Raw genomic sequence first — 23566 nt, 5'->3', positions numbered from 1 at the left:
AAAATGATCATCTCTTCTAGAAAAATCAACATGGATTCCGCAAATAAAGGTCCTACGAAACTCAGCTTGCTCTATTCCTCCACGAGATCCACAGCGCAGTGGACAACGGCAATCAGGTTGATGCCGTGTTCCTTGATTTCAGTAAGGCATTTGACACCGTCCCGCATTGCCGTTTAATGGAAACAATATGAGCTTACAGAGAATCGGCGCAGATCTGCCATTGGATTCATGACTTTCTTGCACACAGAACTCAACACGTCGCCCTTAACGTAACTAAATCGAAAGATGTAAAGGTGATATCCGGAGTACCGCAGGGAAGCGTGATAGGACCGTTGCTCTCTACAGTATATATAAATGATCTAGTAGAAAGCGTCGGATGCTCTTAAAGGCTATTCGCAGATGATGCAGTTGTCTATACCGAAGTAGCAACGCCAGAAGATAGTAAGAGTTTGCAGAACGAACTGCAGAGAATTGATGAATGGTGCAGGCTCTGGCAGTTGAGCCTGACCTTAAATAAATGTAACATACTGCGCATACATTGGAAAAGAAATCCACTACTGTGCAGCTACACTATTTATAACACTCCTGTCTGCTACTACTGTACCATAACCTCAATGCTAGAAACAGGTTGTGACATAGAACTATTTTGTAAAAGCAACTATGGCACAAAGCAATAGAGCAGTGTTACCCTCTGAGAGGAATTTTGTTAAGTTGACCGTGTTGTTCCTAACGGAGGTGGCTTATCGGAAATGAAAGTCAGAATTACGTAAATATTTGAACAGTAACAAACGGAATTTTGCCTATCTGCACTGTTTAAGGGATAAAGAAAATGGTCGCCAGCCTAACTAGGCAAGAGAATGATTAACATTCTCGTTCAAGAAAATATTCATTAGTAATTTTAGTGGATAAATACAACCTAGACTTAGCCACACGCGAGTGCAATGAATTCTGACACACATATGTTTTAAGATTGAAGCTCAACTGGAGCAGCACAAACTATTTGCTAAATTATAAGAGATGCCGAAACACCCTATTACTTTCAGGCTTACTTAAAGTGAATGGTCTTTATAACATTACTATTAACATGCACTTCTAATACACAAGATACACAAACACTTAGCAAACATGAATATATATTGTTTCACAACTGCCGCTTTCTCACTTTTACTACAGCGAAACACAATACTGACCAGATTGCAAGAAACTGACTCACCTTTTAGAATTTACCACAGACAACAATGTGATCATTTACTTTATAAGCCCCAGTCTTAAGAACTTTTAATTTTGAAGTTGGCAACAGCACTTTAGTAAGCAGTTTTAATAGGAATATTTTCAACAAACAACCTTTACTTTAACTCACTCTATTGCCACATTAACTTTAACTTTCTTTTTACTAAGTTCAAGAGGCATTAATTATCAAAACTCTAGGCTTTAATTTCTTTTAGTAAGGACACTCGGATATCACTTTAGCTCAAACGGAGAGGAACCTGAGAGGTGTTATGATGAGGAGAAAAATCAGGGTAGGTACATAAATTCAGATACAAATTACCTTATATTTCAGCACATTAGCACGTCCATTAAGCTGATCCTTCACTGTACATCATTATATTATTACGTTGCAATGATTGCGCAATGTGGTGGCAACTGCATGTTGGTAGGTGGAATTGTAGGTAGAACTGCTGGACTCTGTCATTTCTTGGTGGCGATGATAAATACAAATTCCAGAATAGTTCCAGCTATTTATCCACCCATCCGAGGCATTGGAAAGTAGCAGAAAAAGCCTCCCTCGGAATCAGCACAATATGCATCGGTTACTTGGCAGTCCCCTACTGGTAGCTCGTCTCCGACTGCTGGCTCGTCCCCGACTGACTATCAGTTCCACCTTTTCCACCTAGGCCAACCACAATTTGCGCGCGCTACCCAGTTCCGTTCCCGAGGGGAACCACTACACCTTTTACATACAGAATAACTAAGAGCCCTAAGTGAAGGTCAGCAGTTTACATAACAGCAAGCAAACACATTAAATAAAACAGAACATTTTCACATATTGACACTTCTACAAAAAATTATTCACACAAAATTACAATCATATACAGTAAGTTTAGTTCCCTCCAAATGGGACAAAGAATATAAATTGCAGATACACTACTTTGCATTGAACCAAAACATGACATCAAAGTTTATATAAAGAAAGCAGTATACAATTTTATGTTATTGATTCAATCACACACAATTACGGAAGATCAACAATGTAACATTAAATAAAGGAAAAGCAAAATAAATTCATACAGCATAAGAGCTGTGGTGTTACATATTGATGACAAACAGCTGGAGACAGCGTCTGCCGGAAAATATCTAGGCGTAACTGTCCAGAGCGGCCTTAAATGGAATGACCATATGAAACAGATAGGGGGAAAAGCAGGCACCAGACTCAGATTCATCGGAAGAATCTTAAGGAAATGCAACTCATCCACGAAAGAAATCGCTTATAAGGCGCTTGTTCGTCCCATTCTTGAGTATTGTTCATCTGTCTGGGATCCCTACCAGGTAGGACTGACAGAGGAGATAGAGAAGATCCAATGAGCAGCGGTGTGTTTTGTCACGGGATCGTTTATCTGTCAAGACAGCGTTACAGAGATGCTAAACAATCTCCACTGGCAGACGTCACAAGAGAGACGTTTCGCATCATGGAGGGAACTGCTATTGAAATTTCAGAACAGCACTTTTCAGGAGGAGTCGGACAACATATTACCTCCGCCACATACATCTCGGCGTACTGACCACGAGGAGAAAATTTGAGAAATTAGAGCCAATACAGAGGCTTACCAACAGTAATTCTTCCCACGCACTATTCTCGAGTAGCACAGGGTTGGAGGGATCAGATAGTGGCATCGAAAGTACCCTCTTCCTCACACCATTAGGTGGCTCGCGGAGTATGATATAGATGTAGATGTAGACCATTGCACAGCTGATGCTGCACGTCCATCTTGTGTGGTAGTTCTCGAAAAGGACCATCCCGCCACTCGGAAGGCCACAATTTGACCATTTTCAAACTTGCCCAGTTGACTATAGGAAGCACGAATGCATGTCTGTGGAATGGTTGCCTGGTTGCTTTACACTTTTATACCATGCTGAGCCTTCTCGCTATTAGCACTCCCTCTTATGAGGGTAGACACAGACGGCGCTCCAGCAGCTATGTCACTACGTTATCTGGTGGCAGACAATGTTGAAACCATTATCAGTACATATACTATCCCCCAGGTGGCATATGCTGTTATGGGATCAAAATCGACGACGTCTTTCCAGGTGTGCTAATTTTTTTCCGACATTGTATATTAATGCAGAATAAAGATTCAGAGATTCAGACATCACTGCGATCTCAGGTTCTACTCCAGCAGCCTTGTAGCAGAGAATTAGTGATTTAATATTGAACAAATGGTTCACGAAAAGATTCAGTCATCCTTCAGTACACCTCATTCATCAGCTGAAAAAGGCAGGACACAGACAGAGTTACTAAAAGACTTAAGGGGGCTGGTCCATGAACAGGTGAAGCCTTGAAAAAAGTGTCGGTTTTCGAAACAGTATAACTCAATAAGATTTGTAAGCCCATGTAATGCTTACCATCTTTTAAGACATCTTTTGGGAACATTTTTATGTATGAGTCACAGCTTCAGCTCTCACACTTTTTTAATTGTTTCTTTTTCTTTTTGTTGCTGGTGAAATGAACCATGCTAATTATTTATGTACATCATAGCTAGATATTACTTAAAATTCAAACGAAGTAGAAGGTTTTTTTCCCTTAAAGCAGACTATTGAAAAGGACTATAAAAATTTTGGAAATGAGTTCAGGGTTTTTCTTCAAAAAAGCATTTTATTTTCAAAGTTGAGTCACAAAAGTATCTACTTTTTAGTAAAGCACGTTTTAAGACAGTATACAAAATTTCAGTTCTCTATCTTTAATAGTTATTAACCAAAGTGTACCAGAACATGAAATAAATAATTTAACTTTTGGGAAGTACAATCTATAGTTAAAATTTGCTTTTTGTATTAAACTCGCATGGCACTAATGCCTCCCAGGTCCATATTCATCTTGTTTCCTGTGTTGTTTTTCCATCCTTCTCTTTTTCACACTTCTTCTTATTCTTGTTTCTTTGGTGGCTTTCAATACTGACTTTTCTGCTTTGAAGAGTCTCCTTCAGTCAGTGGTTGTTAGAGCTTTACGCATATTTAGTCCACCAGGCTCTCCCATCAATTCCATAACATTAAGCCTTGACACTTCACTGTCGTTGAAACACAGATCAGCACCCAGCAGACCTATTTCCAAAGTATTTAGTCCTACTAGAACAATTTCTATTCTCATATACAGTTGTTGAAATTTTCATTCGTATTTTGAGCCCTAAGCGGGCCAGAGTGGCCATGCGGTTCTAGGCGCTACAGTCTGGAACTGAGCAACCGCTACGGTCGCAGGTTCGAATCCTGCCTCGGGCATGGATGTGTGTGATGTCCTTAGGTTAGTTAGGTTTAATTAGTTCTAGGCGACTGATGACCTCAGAAGTTAAGTCGCATAGTGCTCACAGCCATTTTTTGAGCCCTAACATGTAAATATTTCTCCAATAATCTTGTGTCACTAAGATCTATATATATAATTTTTATAACTTCCATTATAGCAAATGGCAAAGAATATTTATGGTTGTAGGTCTCACCTTGAGTAACATCGCTCTGCTAACCATATGATGACTCACTGCCAGGTGGGCAGAAGTGCATGGCATGGGTTGTCATCTGTGGAGGCTTTATGAAAGAAGGTTGTCCATACTGTGTTTCCTGTTCTCTCAAGGTCATTTTTATTTTGTCCATAATAATACTGCAACCTGTCTATTTCTTCATCTGTAAGCCGACCACATCCAGTAATGCACTAACCATCAGCTAATTAAGTATCCCTTCAAATTGCTCTTCAAGTATCTCAACCTTGTACATAACCTTTCTGAACATGCGCAACACATTCCATTTTTTCAATTTTTGTGTCAGCATAAGGTCTGGAGTCACAAACATTTTGGTACCCCTTTGAGTCTCCATCTCCCATGTGAGATGTATACATCACACGACATTTCTCCACTGACCTGTGAAATATCTTCACATCAACTTTAGATTCCATCCCTCCAGTATAACCACTAAAACTAATCAAATATTTTGATTTTCAATTCCACTAGTACAGCCACGATGGTAGTTGGTAATACATCCCACATCAATGACTTTACCATTGTCCGTGGAGACAGCTGTAACTACACTGTTTAGGGAACTATGGCCTCCTCATCGCCAGGATGCATCCAGGGCTGCAGACATACATGTACTGCTATCATTCATATCCACACTTTCCTGAACAGCATTTTTAATACTATCATTTACCACTTCTTCTAAACTCTGTAGAATAATTTTATTGTACCTGTCACACCTTGTAGGGGGAGGTCAGTTCATAAGAGCACAGTTAAATTTGTGCCGTTCTATACCCTTTGCCAACACACCTCATAGCATAAGCAAGTTTAATATCTGTGTTGTACACTCTCTGTTTAGTTATACCACAAGTATAACCACGTTCGCTTAAATCACAAAAATTACGAACACTTCTTAATTTTGATTCACAACCTCTTCTAGTATGTACCTCCTCAACTACTTTCACACCACTGTTGCCACTTTCTTCACACTGCAAAGCTTTATTTATTAGTTCAGATAGAGTAGATACTGCAACAATAACACAACCTGAATTAATAGTTGGCATCTCCATATTATCAGCATATTGTCTAGCCCATTGTCCAAATATTTCAGTTTTAGCTTCGAAGCACTTGGAGTAGTTGAGCTGATTCAAGCGTTGTATCAAGTTGCATTTCAGTATTATCGGAGTTAATCCGTTTGGTGAATTGATTTCCATAAAATTTACATTGTTTAACACCATATTTCTGAATTCTTCCCGTTGCTTTCAAGTGGAATAAGAAACTCAAGCACATAATAAGAACTTCACACACACAATTACTTCGCTGCAAACAAAATATTCGCGCCAAAAGGACAGCAAACAATGTCTAAACCCGCTGTATAAACGAAAAATAAGCAACTGTAAAGCTTTCCTAGGTTAGCCGACTTAAGGGACTAAGAAGTCATAAAAACGTAACAAATGAGAGCAAAACTTTATTTTTTACAGAGTTCGCTGTGTGCTATGGGGACATTGTGGTGTGTGCAGCCACTTTTAAATTCCCCTAATTTTGATACTTTCTGTGCTCCATTTCTTTGGAAGTAAACTTTTTCTCGTTCAGAAAACTACAGGGGAATTTTTAAGACAAAAATTAAAAAGTCTATTTTTTGACACTTGTTTATGTACAAGTCCTCCTAACAACAACTGCAGATTTCCGACAGCATTACATCATACATGATACTCTGCGATTCACACATAAGTGCCTGCCAAAGGGTTCACAGAACCACCTTCATACTATTCATCTACTGTTCCATTCGCAAGGACTCTGCAGGAAAAACAAACTTAAATCTCTCTTTTGTTTTATTACGATGGCTATTTCTCACTACTATGTACGTCGACATCAAAGAAATATTTACGTCATCAGAGGAGAAAGTTGTTCATAGAAATTTCCCAAAAAATATCGCCACAAACAAAACAGACTTCGTTTTAATGATTGCCACCATAATTCACTAATCAAATCAGTGACATTCTCCCTCTTCTTCATGATAATACAAAACAAACAGACCTTGTTTGAACTTTTTGTATGTCATCCATCAATCCTATCTGGGAAGGATCCCATACACCAGAGATATACTCAGGCAGATGGCGGACAAGTACAGTGTAGTCGATCTTCTCAGTGGATCTGTTACATCCTCTAAATGTTCAGCTAAAAAAAATTCTTCAGTTCACCTTCTATACTATATGTCCTGTGTGGTAGTTCAGTTTAAGTTGTTTGTAAATGTAGTCCCAAGTAGTGGCACGAACTATGTACCAACCCACTCTGCATTGATGCCAGATGTATCCAAGATGGCGGCGATGATGTCATCCAAGATGGCGGCGGACTGTAGACTTGGCAACAGCACATGATAAGATGGTGGCGATGACATCATCCAATATGGCGGATTTTGGGGGGAAGATAGTTCATTTGGGCTACCTCCACTATCCTAACCACCCTCCCCCCCTCCCAGAAAATGGCAGGAAGTTCCAATTCTGACTGGACAATGCAACACATCTCTACCAACCTAAGAAAATGGCAGCATGATAGGTCACTTGGGCTACCCCCACTAACCTAAGTCATCCGACCACCATCTCTTCCTAGGGATTGGCGGGAAAGTGACTCAGCCTGCACTGGGCTGCTGGACGGAGGAAGGAGTGTACTTTATTTATTTTGGAACAATTTATTTGGGGGTGGATTTTGAGAGATAGTATATATATCACAATGATACAAAACACATGCTCTGATATGCTTGGGGTCATGCCACACAGCCAACAGACCTGTAAACTACTCCTAAATTACCGAAATAAGCCATGAACAATGCACTGCAGATGTGCTTTCTAATTGGAAACTGTCAAAATAATGCACTGCACAGCCTACAGACCTGCAAACCACTTGTAAACAGTTCAATATATTCATGTCCAGAGTACCAAACAACTTGTAAATTGTCAAAATAATAATCCATCTAAAAGACTCTGCAAACATTCTTGCTAATTGTCAACTGTCAAAATCACACACCAGTCTCTATTTAAATAATTTGAGGCACTACCACCATCCAGTGTGTTCACCACAAGGTCAAGAGTCTAAGTTTCCTAGTACACAGTACCACCTCCAGAGGGTACTGTTGTCCATTCTGTGATGTAACCCAAGATTGGTGTCTGGAGGGGAACAAAATGACTCAGCCTGCGCTGGGCTGATGGAGAGAGGAAGGAGTGTACTTTATTTATTTTGGAGCAATTTACAGACCTGTAAACTACTCCTAAATTACCGAAATAACGCAATGCAGACACGCAAAGAACTCCTAAATTACCGAAATAATTCCAGTACACAGCAGACAGTTATGCAAACTCCTCCTAAAAATGCAGTACACTTATGTACAGACACGAAATCAATTCGTAAACTGTCCAAATAATGCATAGAACAGCCTACAGATTTGCTCGCAAAATAATGCAACAGACACACAAACAAAGTGCTCAGGCACCGTCTGCCGCACCTGTCCACCGGACTGCACAGGAGGCTACCGCACATGCTCCCAGAAATTGGGATGCACTGACAGCCCCCACAGCCATCAGCTGCCAAGCCAAGCACAGACGCATGTTCGGGTCCCTCAAGCATGAGGCGGCAGCATCCCTAACACATTTGCTAATCGTCAATTTGCGAAATCATGTACTGCACACTTGTTCACAGTTTAATGATGCAGACACCAAAACAACTCCTAAATCGTCAAAAGATAATCCATATGTTACGCTCGCAACGCTTAAACCGCCGAAAATAATCCAGTACACAAACACACAGTGTATGTAAAAAACGCTTCCGAACTATCATCAACTCCAACTATCAGAGGCTCCAACACGCTCTGTAGGGTCAGCCGGATGCAAGCCAGTGCAGGAACACTGCCGACGGCATGTCAAAGTCACCTCTACAGTTAAAGTTCTTCGATTGTTATACCGACGCCACATGTCTATCTAAATAAGCACCGAGTCATCCTCTGGGCTGTAGGTGCATGTGTTCGCAGCTGCTGGTGTAATCCCCCCCTCTGTCTGCAGTCCGGCGAAGAGGTAATTGCCGAGTGACTCACCTCACAGACGCTGAAGAAATCTGTTCCAGAATAGCACAGCGTGAATTGTTCCACGCAATCCTAACGGAACATGCGACACGCCTTTAGCTATGCTTAACTGCCCAGTGTAACGCCGTGAAATGCGCACGCATGGCTACAAACCATTGCAAGAGCATCTAACAAAGTTCTCAATCTTATACTGATATCACATGGCTATGTAAAATAAGAACCAAGTCCACATCTCGGAAATTGTGCAGTGTCCCAAAAAGAGTTAACGCTCGTTTTTGTAGGAGCTTTTGTGATGTCTCAACTTGTATGCTAGGAAATTTTTGCCCTAACAGAACCTGTTTACGGAAATAGTGCAGAATAATGTCGAATGCGTTCTTCCTTGTGGTCCTAATGTGGAACCCTGTCGATCGTGTGTTACCATTCCTGCTTGCAACATATGCAAACATTCTCACTGCTATGTAGAGACTCCTATATCCCAGCACCAAGGATGTCTTATGAAGTGAATGGAGCATTATGATAAGCTCTTATCGAATTTACCCTCTGAATTACTGTTGCCACCGGTGTGGAAGCACTGTCCACCCTTTTTTTTCTTTCTGCAGACCAGACTTTCAGTGGCAAGAAACTATTTTACACAGATCGCCATATTGTACTGCCAATTAAACCTTACACACTACCCTATATATCGTCCAATATAGAAAGACTCTTACTCAGTTACACTGCTCTTCCACTGAGGACACAAGCTTGGATATTAGAACGTGAAACTGATCTGCGACCCATCAAAATATCACCATGTACTGTGTCGATCTAGTAAACATACAATTTGTATCCTAAGCCATACAAAGTCAGCCCTTTTGCATCATTCGTACATATACCACAATGAAAGACAGCACCGTAGGTATACTCACAGCACTAGATATTTACGCGAGGTCGGTTGTGCATTCACCCCCAATGCATGACAAGACCACCCTTAGTGGATTGCAGTCACTCTCAGAACTGTTCTACAAATTCCGCCTCATTTCGCCCCTTGGCACAAACACATTACTGTTTCTGGTCCGGACCTGCTTGCTCGCTTGCTCGGTTTTCTACACCAATCTAGACTCTGGGATTACAAGAAAGCATCAAATTTCGCATGACTTGCTAGAATATTATACCATTTTGGAGGTACTTCTCGATATTAAGCACACAGCAGTATCCAACTGAATGCTCACGCAACATCACCTGGTTATTATTATTTCCATAGGTTTCTTTAGTATACTAGGTGTTATGTTTATATTGATTATTACTACTGGCTTTACTATAGGCAAAAGATGTCACTTTTCCTCCTCCATGTAGTATAGGTTTAGTTTTTCTATCTCGGCTGTAGTTATTGTTAGTACTATTGTTATTATTATGTTGTGAGATAGACATTTGGTTATTATTCCATACTCAGGCATCTTCTTGTATGATATCGATCGAATCGAGCACAGACAGGAACTGTTCCACGTCATAGTCAGGGACATTTATGAGTTTCTCATGTACATAAATAGGTAATCTTCCTTTAAAAATATGTATCACTTCTCTATGGGAAATAAGATCACTCCAGTTCCTCGTTTTATTAATGTATTTCTCCAAATACATTAATATAGAGTAGATATCTATTATTATAAAATTCTGGTTGATACAACCTCCTTTCGTAGCCTCTCTTGTTTGCTACTCGACCAGTATTGCATTTAGAAAAGTTGTTCAAACTTCCCGCATGTATTACAATTCTCACTCACTTCTCCAGCCCACAGTGCTTCTTCACCTGTGATCTTGGACACAATAAATTGAAGTCTATCGTGTTCAGACCAACTGCAAGGAAAAATTCTCTTAAAATTGTTGATGAAAATGTCTGAATGGATGTCATCTTCTTCAGCCGAAGAGCTAGGAAACTGTCTGCACTAGAATATGCTTGTCTCAACCTTTAAAGACGACAAGTACCCCCATTTCACAAAAGTGTCATTTTCATTTCCATAACAGTCACGAAATTTATCGGTTGTATTACTACAACAGTTACATTTTACTTCCCTACAGGATTTATTATTCCTAAGCCTGTCTTCTGAATAGTTGTCTTTAGTCAATACATTTCATGAAGATTTTTGCTCTAATTCTGACAATTTACAATGTCTTTCACTTTGTCTCTTAGGTAATTCTTCAATTACTTTATCTTTAATAGCCTGAAACCCACTAGTAAATAGCTTGATAAGTTCATAATTTGCCATCTGTTTTTCTTTAATTATTTCAACTTCTTTCAACTCGAGAGTTTCCTTATTTTTAACTTCTATCCACTCAGAAAGATCATCATCTAATTTTTTTAGTTTGATCCTTTAACTATTTATCTATGCCATTACAAGTTTTATTTCGAATTCTGACATATTTTTAGACAGATCCTCAATTTGCACATTAGTCTTCAAGTAACTACTTTCACAGTTACAGATGTCATCTTACAAATCACTATGCCCCTTTGGAATAGTTTCACATTTATTCTCCATCTCATTAATTTTACCCAAAAATTCGGTGTGTAGGTTAGTCATATCCATGGAAACTTTTATTTCTAAGTCACTAAATTTAGTATTTAATCGTTCATCCCACTCTACTTTTAAGTTATCGAATTTCTCATTTATTGTCTATTATCATTTTTAAGTGACTCGAACTTAGTGTCAAACTTTTCATTGAGTAAACCCAGGTGTCGAATTTTTCAGTTAGAATCAAACTTATCATTTAAACGTCGCAAATTCTCAGTTAACTGACGTTGCATACTCATCATGAACTTAATACTAACATCATCTTTAACCTCTGAAACTTTCGATGTAAGGTTCACACTTTCCTGTGTAACTTTGGTATTTATAGACTCTTGTATATAACTATTTCTGTTTGTACTTGGGTCTGCTTCTACTGTCACCTCCACGTCAATGGTATTACTATCACTTAAATTATCTGATTGCTGTCCTACACTTATTACACTTGGGACAGGAAACAGAGCAAACGCTCTGCAAATGTGGAGGTGACTGGATACAATCGAGTACAGTGCTATACTACGCCTCCCAATTAGGGCATTTGGGCTATGTGGGCAATTGGGCTATGTGTTGGCAGATGTACTACATTTACAGGCAATTCTAGAACACAGAACGAGAGGCTATGTCATGATTGCATGGCTGACCTTAAGAAATCGATGGACTTGCGAAAAATGATAAGGGGTAGGTATAAATTGACCGAATAAGCATAGAAATTTGGGGAAATTGAGGAACTACCTGCATATCTTCTGGTTGTCACAGAGTAATTTGTACATGGAAACAAGTATGCAGCACCAAGAGGAACCTTAGAAAAAGTCAACACAGAAACAAAGGGAATCAGGGAAGCGGTCAGTTTTCTTTTCCATCGAGGCAGCATTATACTGTACGTCTATTGAGATACCAGTGATACACGTGAGTTGACTACTGTATTTTCAGCTTTTCAGGAAGACAGAAAACAATCTGACTCCAAACTTCCATGCATCAGCGTTAAAGGATCACACAGACTGGATGGGGTGATCGATTGAGATGGAGCAGTAATGAGGTGCCATTTAATGGTAGACTGATGATACATTCTAGAGAAGAGGTAGTTGCTGAAGGTCAATTTTTCCACTGTTCTTACAGAATGCATCAGTCACATGATATAGCATGTGTTCGACTCATATACAGCCACTTGTTCTGAATGTGATATAAAGCTGTGTCTACTTGCGATCGTTAACGATAAGCCTGTCCGTCATAAGAGGACTTCCATCTCACGTATGATGAAACGCGACACATTCCTCTAAACGAACTATGATTTATGCAATGTACTCCATCTCCCTGTCGCATGTTAAGTGTATGATCGATACTTCAGTTTCATAACTAAGTTAGCGATAGGTGTATACACCTGCTTGACAGATGTGCTGTTTACAGAGTAAGTGGAGGAATGACTTGTAATTTTCACATGTCGGACCCTGCTGCTAAGCATTTATCTGTTTCCTTGTAAGAGGTATTCCCTGTAACTAACCATAATTTTATATAGGGCTGATGCTGGCATAATATAATTTTTGAAGCATGAACGGATGTGCATAATGGAGGCTATACATCTGTAGAAAGCTTTATTGTTCTTGTATAACACAGAGCCAATGTCTTAAGGAAATAGTTTTTTCGTTTTACGTTTCGATTACATAGTTTATCAGAGAGAAACTGGGAAGAAAGACGTACGACATGCGCTTGAAATATATTTCTTACATTGGAATATTAACAGCGCCACATTTCATATGACTGACAGGTCTGAAACGCAAGCGATCTAACATTATTGCTCGTTTTAAGTGAAGAACGTTTTTGCTTTAGGATTGCGTGTGTTTATGTTATCTCTTACCAAAACCTCCCTGGTACTGATCCTAGACTCTGGAATAATACTTTAAAATTGATAGCTTAGTTGATTTATGTAAAAATGCTTTGAACTCCATCCATCTGTAGCTCCATCACGCATAAAATCACCCATTTCTTGTTCTTCTCCACCGCCTGCTATTACATCACAACACTTTCAAATCTGTTACTATACATCGATAAGGAGTGCTAACCTCCTCTACATGGGCGCATCTCGAAAAAATCTTTCGCATTTGAATGAGCGAGGACTCGAGAAGCACCATTCATTCACGAGACGTGGAATGTAGCGGTCTACTTCTGGTCGGTTGCTGGTTAAATCGGTAACGGTGCTTCAGGGTGGGTGGTCTATGACAGTGTGAGGGGGGTCTTTCAGTCTCTGATTTTACCCTAAGACTGCGAGAATGCTCTGTGACTCCTGTCAGCATAGAGACAGATCGTAAATTAAGCACTATGCTCGAAGTGTTAGAAATATGTAGAGTGCTGTCTGATATATTTTGATGATGGATGAGTTCGAGAATTAACAATGCATGGACGTACTGCACACTCATCTATCCACATTCGCAATGATACTTGCAAAGTGGGGGAGTGGGCTGTTTAGCCATGATATTGAAATTGGGAAACACGCTGTCACATCATTGGACGGTGTTGAATTTACTGTAAAATTGGTAAAATTGTTCACACAATCAACTGTAATGCTTATTATTTCAGCACATCGGGGGTGTCTTTCCCATCCTATCTGTCCACTGGTACACTGTTGGTTACCACATAATAATTGACTGACATCGCTTGTTTGAGTTTGAGAAAGAGTTTTGTTGGAGGGACAACATCTTCTGGAGACAGATAGCACTGAAACAGTTATCGCATACATGACTGCAATATGAGGAATCAGTCGAAACGGAATGCAGAGCCATCAGCTATTTCGTCACTGTAACAGATGAGTTTAAATGTAGATATCGTCAATCACTTTTCTGACAGCAGTTTGGAAACTCTCCACAACGAGGCCAAACTCTTCCAGATTCCTTATATTGTAACTGTCTTTCATTTAAAATAATCCATTGTGTGCGAAATGTTATTGTAGGCGTAGTAAAAACATGATTTACACTGTACAACGACTAGTTTTCTGCGAAAGGCAATGGATCAGAAGGTATTAATGTCAGTTTGGAACCTGACACAGACCTCGAAATCGTGGCAGAAAAACAAAGTGTATGACAGTACACAAAGCGTGTTACAGCAGAGAAAAACAAGGTTTCAAACGACACAGGGTCACGTGGAGTGTCTCTTGCGACTTACAGTATAGTCTGTGGGATACGGTCGTCGTCCTACAGTATAGGTGATGAAACTTTAAACTGGTCTGTGAAGTGGATCAATACCTGTATATTTAATAGGATCATCACATGTGCTCGAAGCCGGCATGCATGCTTTATTTGTTTTCGATATATGGGAGGAGAGAGATGCGGTAAAAATCTTATTGAGTTTTATACTACCTCGTGTTGCATGAGCAGACCTAGTTTCCATTGGATGGTAAAAACACAGTTCTGTTGCAGTAACTCAGCTTCGCCTGTTTCTACACGGCTTACAGAAGCTGGTAGATACAGCTTTCTCCGACTTCTACTCAGTTCCGACTTAACACTGGAACAATCAGATACGCACAGCTGCAGGGACAGTAGCGCAGAGTCTGAGGGTAGTTGCAAGATACATAGGGGCTACCTAAACCCATGTTGGAATTTTAGTGTAGCAGATTGGGTCGAGAAAGTTGGCTTGTTTCGAGATATGAGAGTGCCAGAAGTATGATTCACTAGTGACTGTTGTCATTAGATTACTTCTCCATAGGATCCAGTGCAGGTGTGTGGTTGAATGGAAAGACTTAATTCCAAATCAAAGACATCATTTCTAGCAGACAGCGTAACACTAGAGATCTGAAAAGATAGTGCACATTTCTTACGACCTCAATCAGCACACCATCTACTACTGTTTATGATCCATCTCAATCAGTCATCGCCTATAACTCAGTGGATATGTCGCAGAACCTCTGACATGGTATCGAGACAGAATACATTACAAATACTGGAGAAATATCTAGTGGCGGCTGTGTGAGTGAGTTGCAAATAGCTGTTTCATACCACATTCCTTAGCCGAATCACTTCCAAAATTCAGTGATTGTATGACGAGGTTGTATCGTGGGATACTTGTAACCGGACTGCTGGTCTGAAAATATACACTCCTATGATCACAGTCTCGGTATTTGTCTGGATAAACCACTTGATTCATAGGTAATGCCATACGTGGATTTATAATCCCGGTATAGCTTTTAACATGGATACTTATGTGCACATGTAGAACCAAGAACGTGACAGTAACAATAGTAACTGTTGGGATCGGGTTTCTTAACATTTGGCTGTTTGTAAGACGATTAAACATCTCTTTCTAAGATAAGGTGGTAACACTCACAAGAAAATCGTATGAGACACGTCCACCCATAGTTGATTTTCGGCCAGTATTAATTCGTATCGCCAGCGATCAGTTATTGACGAAGTATTATACTTAGTAGAAGCTGGTGCGTGATAGGTTCACCTTGATCATCAGGCTTATAAAGTATGTGTTTGCGTCCGACGTGTGCATAAGGGAATGACTATGTCCAGTCATAAGGGAGGTAGAAATATTTTTGTTTCCAGATCCGTCAGCAGGATGTATTTACGATACTTCGCTCATTGTTCAATGTCGTTCAACTGATACCACAATAGTTATAGTCTGTCTGTAAACTCAAGAGCGAGCAGCGGTTTTGGTGGGGGAAGCGGCCTTTCCCGGAATAACGCTGCCACCAGCCTACAGGGGCACCCAAAATCTGTTGCTCGTTACCTGTTTAGCGGTGTAGATCGGCATGCACTGATATACGTCGTTTCTGTTAGTGGTATCTTAGTCGCCAGTGTCAGTCAGTTAACTTTGTATACTTACTGATATACTTCGATATCCGGAAATGATGGATAATCATTTAGCATTGCAAGAAAATGTACAGAATACGAGGAAGAGGAGGTATTTGCGGAGTAAACAAGTATTAAAAACATCTCGTATTGAAGCCTGAAGCCTGTGCTAAATTTTGAGCTTCTGTAAAACGTCGTCAATGTTGGAGACACTGCGTTCTTTAAAATTTGGTATTCATATTTCGTTGGTTTTGCAACAGCTATGTGACCTGCTTCGTGTATCATAGGGGAACAGTTCCGCCTCGTATTAATTTATTTGGTTTAAATCTCTCAATTGCCATAGATACTATTTCTTCAAATTCAAGCCACATCTACTCTATGATTACACAGATCGTTTGGAAGGTGTGGATATTGCCTCTTAGGAAGGCTTCAATAGAACATTTTTTTGCTTTTAAAAATAAATATACTTTTCGTTTGGTTTTGATGGATTTAGATATTACGATATTGTAACTAATGTATATATTCGTTTTGATGCTCCCTGTTTGCTCAAGACTACTTGTTGCTAAGAGGACAAGTGTGTTTTCGTTACCATTTACACTTTGAGTGGATTCCTGAACTAAGTACTCAAAATGACTTTCAAAGAAAGAGTTTACTACGATTTTGGACTATGTTTTGTACATACCACTGACTTTAAACATGTACTTTTTCAGCATATCGAGAGTAGATTGAAATCACTGCCAAATATAATTGTATGAGTGAGGTACCTATTTGAAATGAAACTCAAGTTTACTTTGAATCTTACAGCAACTATATCCTCTGAGTAGGGAGGTGTTAAAAGGAACAAATTATTAAATTATAAGGAATGTCAAATACTACCTCTGCCCAAACTAGCTCACAGCAGCTATCTACTTCAGTTTCAAAGTATAAACTAATTCTAACATCAACAAACACTCAATCACTAACTGTATTTAATCTGTCTTTCCTGAAACTGTTAGGCCCATTATAAAATTTTGGCGTTACTTATCTCCAGATTTAGTCAGTTTTCAATACTTACAACGATTTCAGGATATATGCTTTCTATTAGCGCTTGGAGCTTTGCTTCTTTCCGAGCACAACTGCTCTCTACCCCTGTCATCTGTTTGAACTGCATCCTTTGCGACTAAAGCTCTTTTTGTATTTATCCTTTAAAACTACTCCCAATCACCATATAGCTGCTTTCTACGTTTAATGGACCCATCACCAATTAAGCACACACCATTACATCAGCACCTTATACTACAAGAACTCTTGTCTGGAAACTGGGTCAACTGCTTTTATACACTGTTTCCGAAATTTAAACCTGAATGGGATATTCACCCTATATATTACTTGAGAGTATTTTCAAAACAGTTCCCAAGCACTGGAATGATTCTATAACGATTGAATACGTCATGAGATATATTTTAGTAGAATGAGACGCTGCTAAATGATAAATAGCCATTTCTGGGCAGTTTCCTTCTTGGAACGACATGTATAGAGGGACTGAACTCGTCAAATTGGGAACTAGGGGAATATGACTAAGATGTGCACTCACAGTCCTACAATAGCAACGAAAGCAGTTATCCACCTAATTTCCAACATAAGAATGAAGTAAAATATTGCAGGGTTAGAAAATAGAACATTAATAATAGAATGAAGAACGAAACTGAAATAGGAATAAGATGTTTAACCCTAATAGTGAGCACTGTGGGTGCCCAAATAGGCCTACAGGCAGAGCATTTATGTACTCAGCTGCAGTAAGCAATGCACATTCTAGCCCAGGGACCAGCTCCATGACGTATCACTGGAACAGTAAGCCCTCCTATAGAGAAAGTAGTACCACAGATTCCGTCTGTTTACCATTAATCTTGGTTTACTACAATCACTTCAGACTGTTTCTTGAAATTTTTAATCAGGCTTCACAGGACAGCTTACATTTATCTTCATGTGCTTGCCGGTTCAGTTTTTTCAATATCTCCATGAGCCTCTCCCAAGGGTTCAACAAACCTAGACCCTTTGAGCTGCCCTTCTTTCTACATGTTCAATATGATTTATAAGAGCTAGTGGTCAAATGTTTGAGTTTAATAAAAACATGACTATAAATTACACAATAAGTTTTTGTCCGAATTTTCATAGTCAAGAAAAGAGCAGAAAATGGAAAAATGGTATAGCAAACTCGCCACAGGGATGTATAGTTTTGCAAAAAAAGAATTTATTTGCTTTAAAGTAAACAAGATAACCGAGAAAAGGCTAATTAGTGATTTGAGGAAAATGTTTTGTTCGAATTTTCATAGCCAAACGAAGACTATGAAATCGATAAAAAGATGTATCAAATTGACCTGTGTGAAGTGCAGTTTTGCGTTAAAAAATTTACTTCCATAAAAGAAATAAGAGAAATTAAGAAAAATTTAATTAGTGATTTGGGGGAAAATTGAGCTGATTTATGAACAGCTGCTGCTATCTATGTAAACGAAGTATCAAAAGTTCCTCTCTTCAAGGACTAACAATTTTGTACATAAAATATTTTATTGCCTTCAGGTCAAGTACTAAATTTAGGACATTCCAAGGGCAGAAGCCGTTAGGAAAGCAAATGAAGCGTTAAAACCTTATATCTTCAAGCCCTAGTTGTTCCATGTTACAAAATGTTGCACTGGTGTCATATTTAACTCTCAGAATAGGTTCTTTCCAACGAAGTACTAAATTTAGGAAATTTTAAGGACAGAAAACGCTAGGAAGCGATTTTGTAAACATCTCTACGATAATGCCTCAGCATTGTCACATTAGTGCTGTTTTTCCTGCAGCCATTAGCACTTCACAGTTGAAAGCCGACAACAAAGGTGTTACCTGTTAGTGACCTTCTTAACTCGATCGGTTACAGAATGTTTCAAGCATCACCTGAGTAACGCAAGCGTGACCAACCACTGAAGAAGGTACTTGGTCAACATGGAAGGCAGAGAAGTCAGATTCTGACGAACTGTAAATGAAAAGCATGTTCTGCTGGTGAAATAAGAATTTCATCTATCAGTCATTTAAAAAGTGTTTGAAGAACATAACTTGAGAATAATACAAAAAGTTTTGGAAAAATTCTGCCAAATGTTTGGTGAAAGCATTTCTCTAAATGTAAGAAATTCGACACACTTTAAAACGATGCTCAAAATTATGTACATTAAATGAGGTGCCAACTGACAATTTAAAGTTCAATGTTTAACCTACATCTTAGAATTTTAAATAGTGAGTGCATCATTCTCGCCACAGATGAGACAGTCCACGCTGAGTGATTCTCTTGTCATCCTCAGCTAATGGCTTCCTCTGAATGGGGTATGGAGGAGTTGGTGTCATCTCACCGTTCCTCCAGCCATTGTTGATTTAGCTTACCTGGTGCTGCTATTCCTTATTCAAGTAGCTCCTCAGCTGCAATTGCTAGGCTAAATGGACCCGTTTTCAGTTCTATTACCAAGTTGAAATCTATGGCAGTAAAGAAGAATAAAACTCAGGTTCTCCACATGGCAGCCAGCTACATAGAGGCAGACAATTTTAAAGATTACTAGAGGGTATTTTCCTGTTGGATTATGCAGACCATGCAGTCTACTGTCACATGGTCTTACTGAGCAAGATGGCGCAGTGGTTAGCACAATGGACTCGCATTGTAGAGGACAACGGTTCAAATCTGCATCCGACCATCCTGATCTAGGTTTTTTGTGATTTCCCCAAATCACTTTAGGCAAATGCCAGGATGGGTCCTTTGGAAGTGCATGGCCAAGTTCCTTCGCCATCCTTACTTAATCCAGTAGGACCTATGACCATGCTGTTTGCTCCCCTCCACCAAATCATACAACCAACTGTTGTGTAGCCTTGGTATATTTCTATTATTTGTGTCCAAAGGTGTGAAATAGCTCATACAATTTTTCAGTGTCAAAACTTTTTCATTAAGGAATCCTTCAGATATCAGGAAAGAGAAGATGGATTTTCAATCTGCACCTCATTTTCTACGTCTGATTTCAAGCACCATCCAAAGGTGTATCAAAAGCTTCTCTAACTTATTATATTCTTGTTTTTAGACAGATAATTTCAGCAAATATTTGAAAACCTTTTTTTTTTCAAAACAGTTTTTGGCACAGCTGCTATCCAGTTGAGTAATATTCTAAGGAGGGTCACACAAGTGTTTTCTATGCAGTTTCATTTGTGAGCAACTGACCTTTATGATAATTTCGTTTCATATTGTTTTCAGTTATTACATGCAGGTATTTATATGAGTTGTCTGATACCAGTCGTGATCCAGTGATAACTGAATCATAAATACTACATTTTTTCATTTTGTGAATTGGAAACTTTAAGTTGGAAATTGTTGCACCACTTTTTAATTTCATTACGATCTGACCGAATATATGTACAGCTCTTTTTCAAAGCAGTATTTCCTTAGAGATGGCTCCATCATCTACAAAAGGCTAAGATTGCTATTAACATTAGCTGCAAGGTAATTCATACGCAGTATGAATAGCAAGGGTCCCAGTATACTTCCCCAGGGGACACCTGTGGTTTCTTGTACATATTGCAATGACTCTCTGTCCAAGATAACAGGTCATCACTTCCCTACGAAGATTGCTTCAATCCAGTCACAGTTTTGTTTGATACGTCATAGAATGATGTTTTGTGTAATAAGTGTAGGTGCAATATTAAGTCAAATGCTTTTCAGAAGTCAACAAATACAGCATCAACCTGGCTCCTCTGACACTTGTTTTTCCAGGGATCTATGTGATTAAAGATCAAGTTTGTGTACTTCACTATGTTTGAGATCAGAATGAGTTATAAAAAATCTACAACAGATGGTTGTCAACTAATTTGGATTTTAATTTTATAGTTCATTTCTGCTGCACTTCTTGACAAGTATGACTTCCAACTTTTAGGCACAGTTTTTTGATCAATGGATCTACAGTACATTTCAGTTAACTCTTTGGAGCACGGTGGTATACATAGTATACCACCTTTTGAAAATTTTCTTGGCTCTTTGCACAGTGGTTTAACTGCACGACCACCACTCTAATATGCTCACCTAGTTCTCTACTTATCAGACAGATGGCACTCACTGCCTATAAGGAATCAGTTCCCGCCAAGAATTGCATAGATTACAACTGTGAAAGCTGCGTGCTGAGTTGTGCATGGTTTTTGCGTGTGAATAGTGGTTTATAACGAATTTCTTGTTGCGCCTGTGTTTTTTCCATATCTTGGACGTCACAGCTACGGTATGAACCCATGTATACATTCATATGCACAATCTTCCGTTATTTATATACAATTTATTTTGGTGGTATATTATTTGTACCACCGTGCATGTAGCAGTATTCTATTGCATTTCGTTTCCTAGTATAAAATTCGAAATCCTCCGCTACAAAGTTTAGTTTTTAATTGTGTTGTGACTTATTTTAGCTCTTTCTCCATTTTGTTTTGCTTACGTATTCTTTACTTGGATTCAGGCTGTTGTTTGAAAATGAAAATGTCAAGAAGAGGCTTACGAGATGAAGAAATCGAACGATTATTGTGTGAAATTCCATCAGACGAGGATTCCACTGTTGACACCACAGATGACGAATCTGATTATGAAGCAAGCATTGTTGCGGAGGCTATTGTGTCGTCTGAAGGCGAAGTTTCAGAGAGCGAGGAAGAAAGTGAGTCCACTCCGCCAAAACGCGCTGCTGACACAGCGCCAACTTGGGGACAACAATTCAATGCTACCTCAGGAATGCAGTTCGACAGTGAATCAGGACCAAGTGCTTTTATTAGGGACATTGATGATCCAGAACCTATCGATATATTCGAAAAAATATTTCCAAAAGAGCTAGTTGAGCTAATCGTTTTCCAAACAAATTTATATGCGACGCAATCTGGCAAGTCTTTCACTCCAACAACTGACAATGAAATACGAACTTTCCTGGGAATCAACATTTTGATGGGTATAAAGCGTATGCCAGCATACAGAGACTACTGGTCTAGTGCCCCAGAACTTCATGATCGTTATATTGCATCTCTGATGGCAGTAAATCGGTTTGGATGGTTACTGAGGAACATTCATCTGAATGATAACACATTGCATCCAGAAAAAGGACACCCAGGTTATGACAAACTGTACAAGCTGCGACCAGTGATCAAGATACTATCTGAATCTTTTTCCAAGTGTTACCAACCCAGCAAACACCTAGCAATTGATGAGTCAATGATCAAATTCAAAGGCCGCAACAGTATGAAACAATACATGAGAGATAAACCCATAAAGCGTGGTTACAAAGTGTGGATGCTGTGTGACAAGACCTCTTACAACTTGAAATTTGATATTTACACCGGAAAAGTAGGTGACACAGTGCAAACAGGCCTTGGGGAGCATGTAGTGCTGAGTTTGTCCTCTGAACTCGTAAATAAAGGCCATTATCTTTATTTCGACAACTATTTCAATAGCTATAACTTGTTGGCTGGTTTACAGCAGAGAAACATATATGCCTGTGGGACAGTTCAACCAACAAGGAAACATTTACCCAAATTAAAAACAGACAAAGAATTAAGCAGAGGTGAATTTGACTGGAGGGTCAGCAACTGTGGCATCCTCTACTTGAAGTGGAAAGATAAGAGAGCTGTTCATCTCCTTTCAAATTTTCACAGTCCTGAAGTTACTACAGTGACTCGCCGTGAAAGAGATGGTTCACGCATAGAGCTACCTTGTCCTCAAGCAGTGATGGATTACAATGCACACATGAACAATGTCGACAAGTTCGACCAACTGAAAAAATCATATGAAATAAGCCGGAGAAGTAAAAAGTGGTGGCACCGAATATTCTTTCACCTGCTTGATGTCAGTATCGTCAACAGCTATATAATTTGGAAGGAACTAGGCGATAGAGAAAAAATGACTGCCAAAGTCTTCAGGATGAGTATCCTGCAAAGCTTAGTAACCCAGAAAACACCATTGAGGCCATCTAGACTTCATGAGAGTCAAGTCCACGTAAAGAAAAACAAGCCATATGTTTCCTCACGCCAGCGTCTCGACAATTCATCCCACCAGCCAGAGCGTACTACCGCCAGACGTTGTGCGAAATGCAGTACAAAAAAGAAGCAAGTGCGCACTTTCTGGATGTGCGCTGAATGCAAAGTGCCTTTGTGCCTTAGCAAAACAAAAAGGTGCTTTCAAGATTTTCACAAAAAGGAATAAGAAACATATTTTATTTGTAAGGTTTGTAATTTGATTTTGTATTGTAAATGACCAATTGCCAGAAATAAAATTATTTTACATTAATTATACTAATTATTACTGCTTAGAGTAGAATTTAAAGGTGAGTTACAAGCACAAACCAAGATATCTCAAAAACTTTAGGTACGGCCCTAAGTGGCATGGTGGTATATTATATATACCACCATCTAAAACCAAAATCAATACAATAAAAAATTTTAATTCATGTTTTCCTT

The 23566-nt window shown here is 39.2% G+C and overlaps 1 protein-coding gene across 1 annotated transcript; it reads left to right on the top strand.

Moving 5' to 3' along the window:
* Positions 1 to 17651: 17651 nt before the first annotated feature.
* On the top strand, positions 17652 to 23312 carry LOC126188436 (piggyBac transposable element-derived protein 4-like). Its single transcript, XM_049930041.1, has 6 exons — positions 17652 to 17728; positions 17793 to 17929; positions 20814 to 20884; positions 20976 to 21026; positions 21131 to 21276; positions 21542 to 23312. The coding sequence occupies exons 1-6, from the start codon at positions 17652 to 17654 to the stop codon at positions 23310 to 23312; spliced, it is 2253 nt and encodes a 750-aa protein (XP_049785998.1).
* The last annotated feature ends 254 nt before the right edge of the window (positions 23313 to 23566 follow it).

Source organism: Schistocerca cancellata, chromosome 5 (genome assembly GCF_023864275.1).
Source record: "Schistocerca cancellata isolate TAMUIC-IGC-003103 chromosome 5, iqSchCanc2.1, whole genome shotgun sequence".
NCBI classification, from domain to species: domain Eukaryota; kingdom Metazoa; phylum Arthropoda; class Insecta; order Orthoptera; family Acrididae; genus Schistocerca; species Schistocerca cancellata.
The sequence above is the reverse complement of the archived record's forward strand: the minus strand, read 5'-3'. Positions and strand labels throughout refer to the sequence as shown.

Excerpts from the sequence above, each read along its gene's own strand:
- LOC126188436 (XM_049930041.1), top strand. The coding sequence starts at position 17,652 with ATGACTAAGATGTGCACTCACAGTCCTACAATAGCAACGAAAGCAGTT. Across the intron at positions 17,930-20,813 it reads CATGACGTATCACTGGAACA|TCAACAAATACAGCATCAAC; the intron begins GTAAGCCCTCCT and ends GCTTTTCAGAAG. Across the intron at positions 21,027-21,130 it reads ACTTCCAACTTTTAGGCACA|TGGTTTAACTGCACGACCAC; the intron begins GTTTTTTGATCA and ends CTCTTTGCACAG.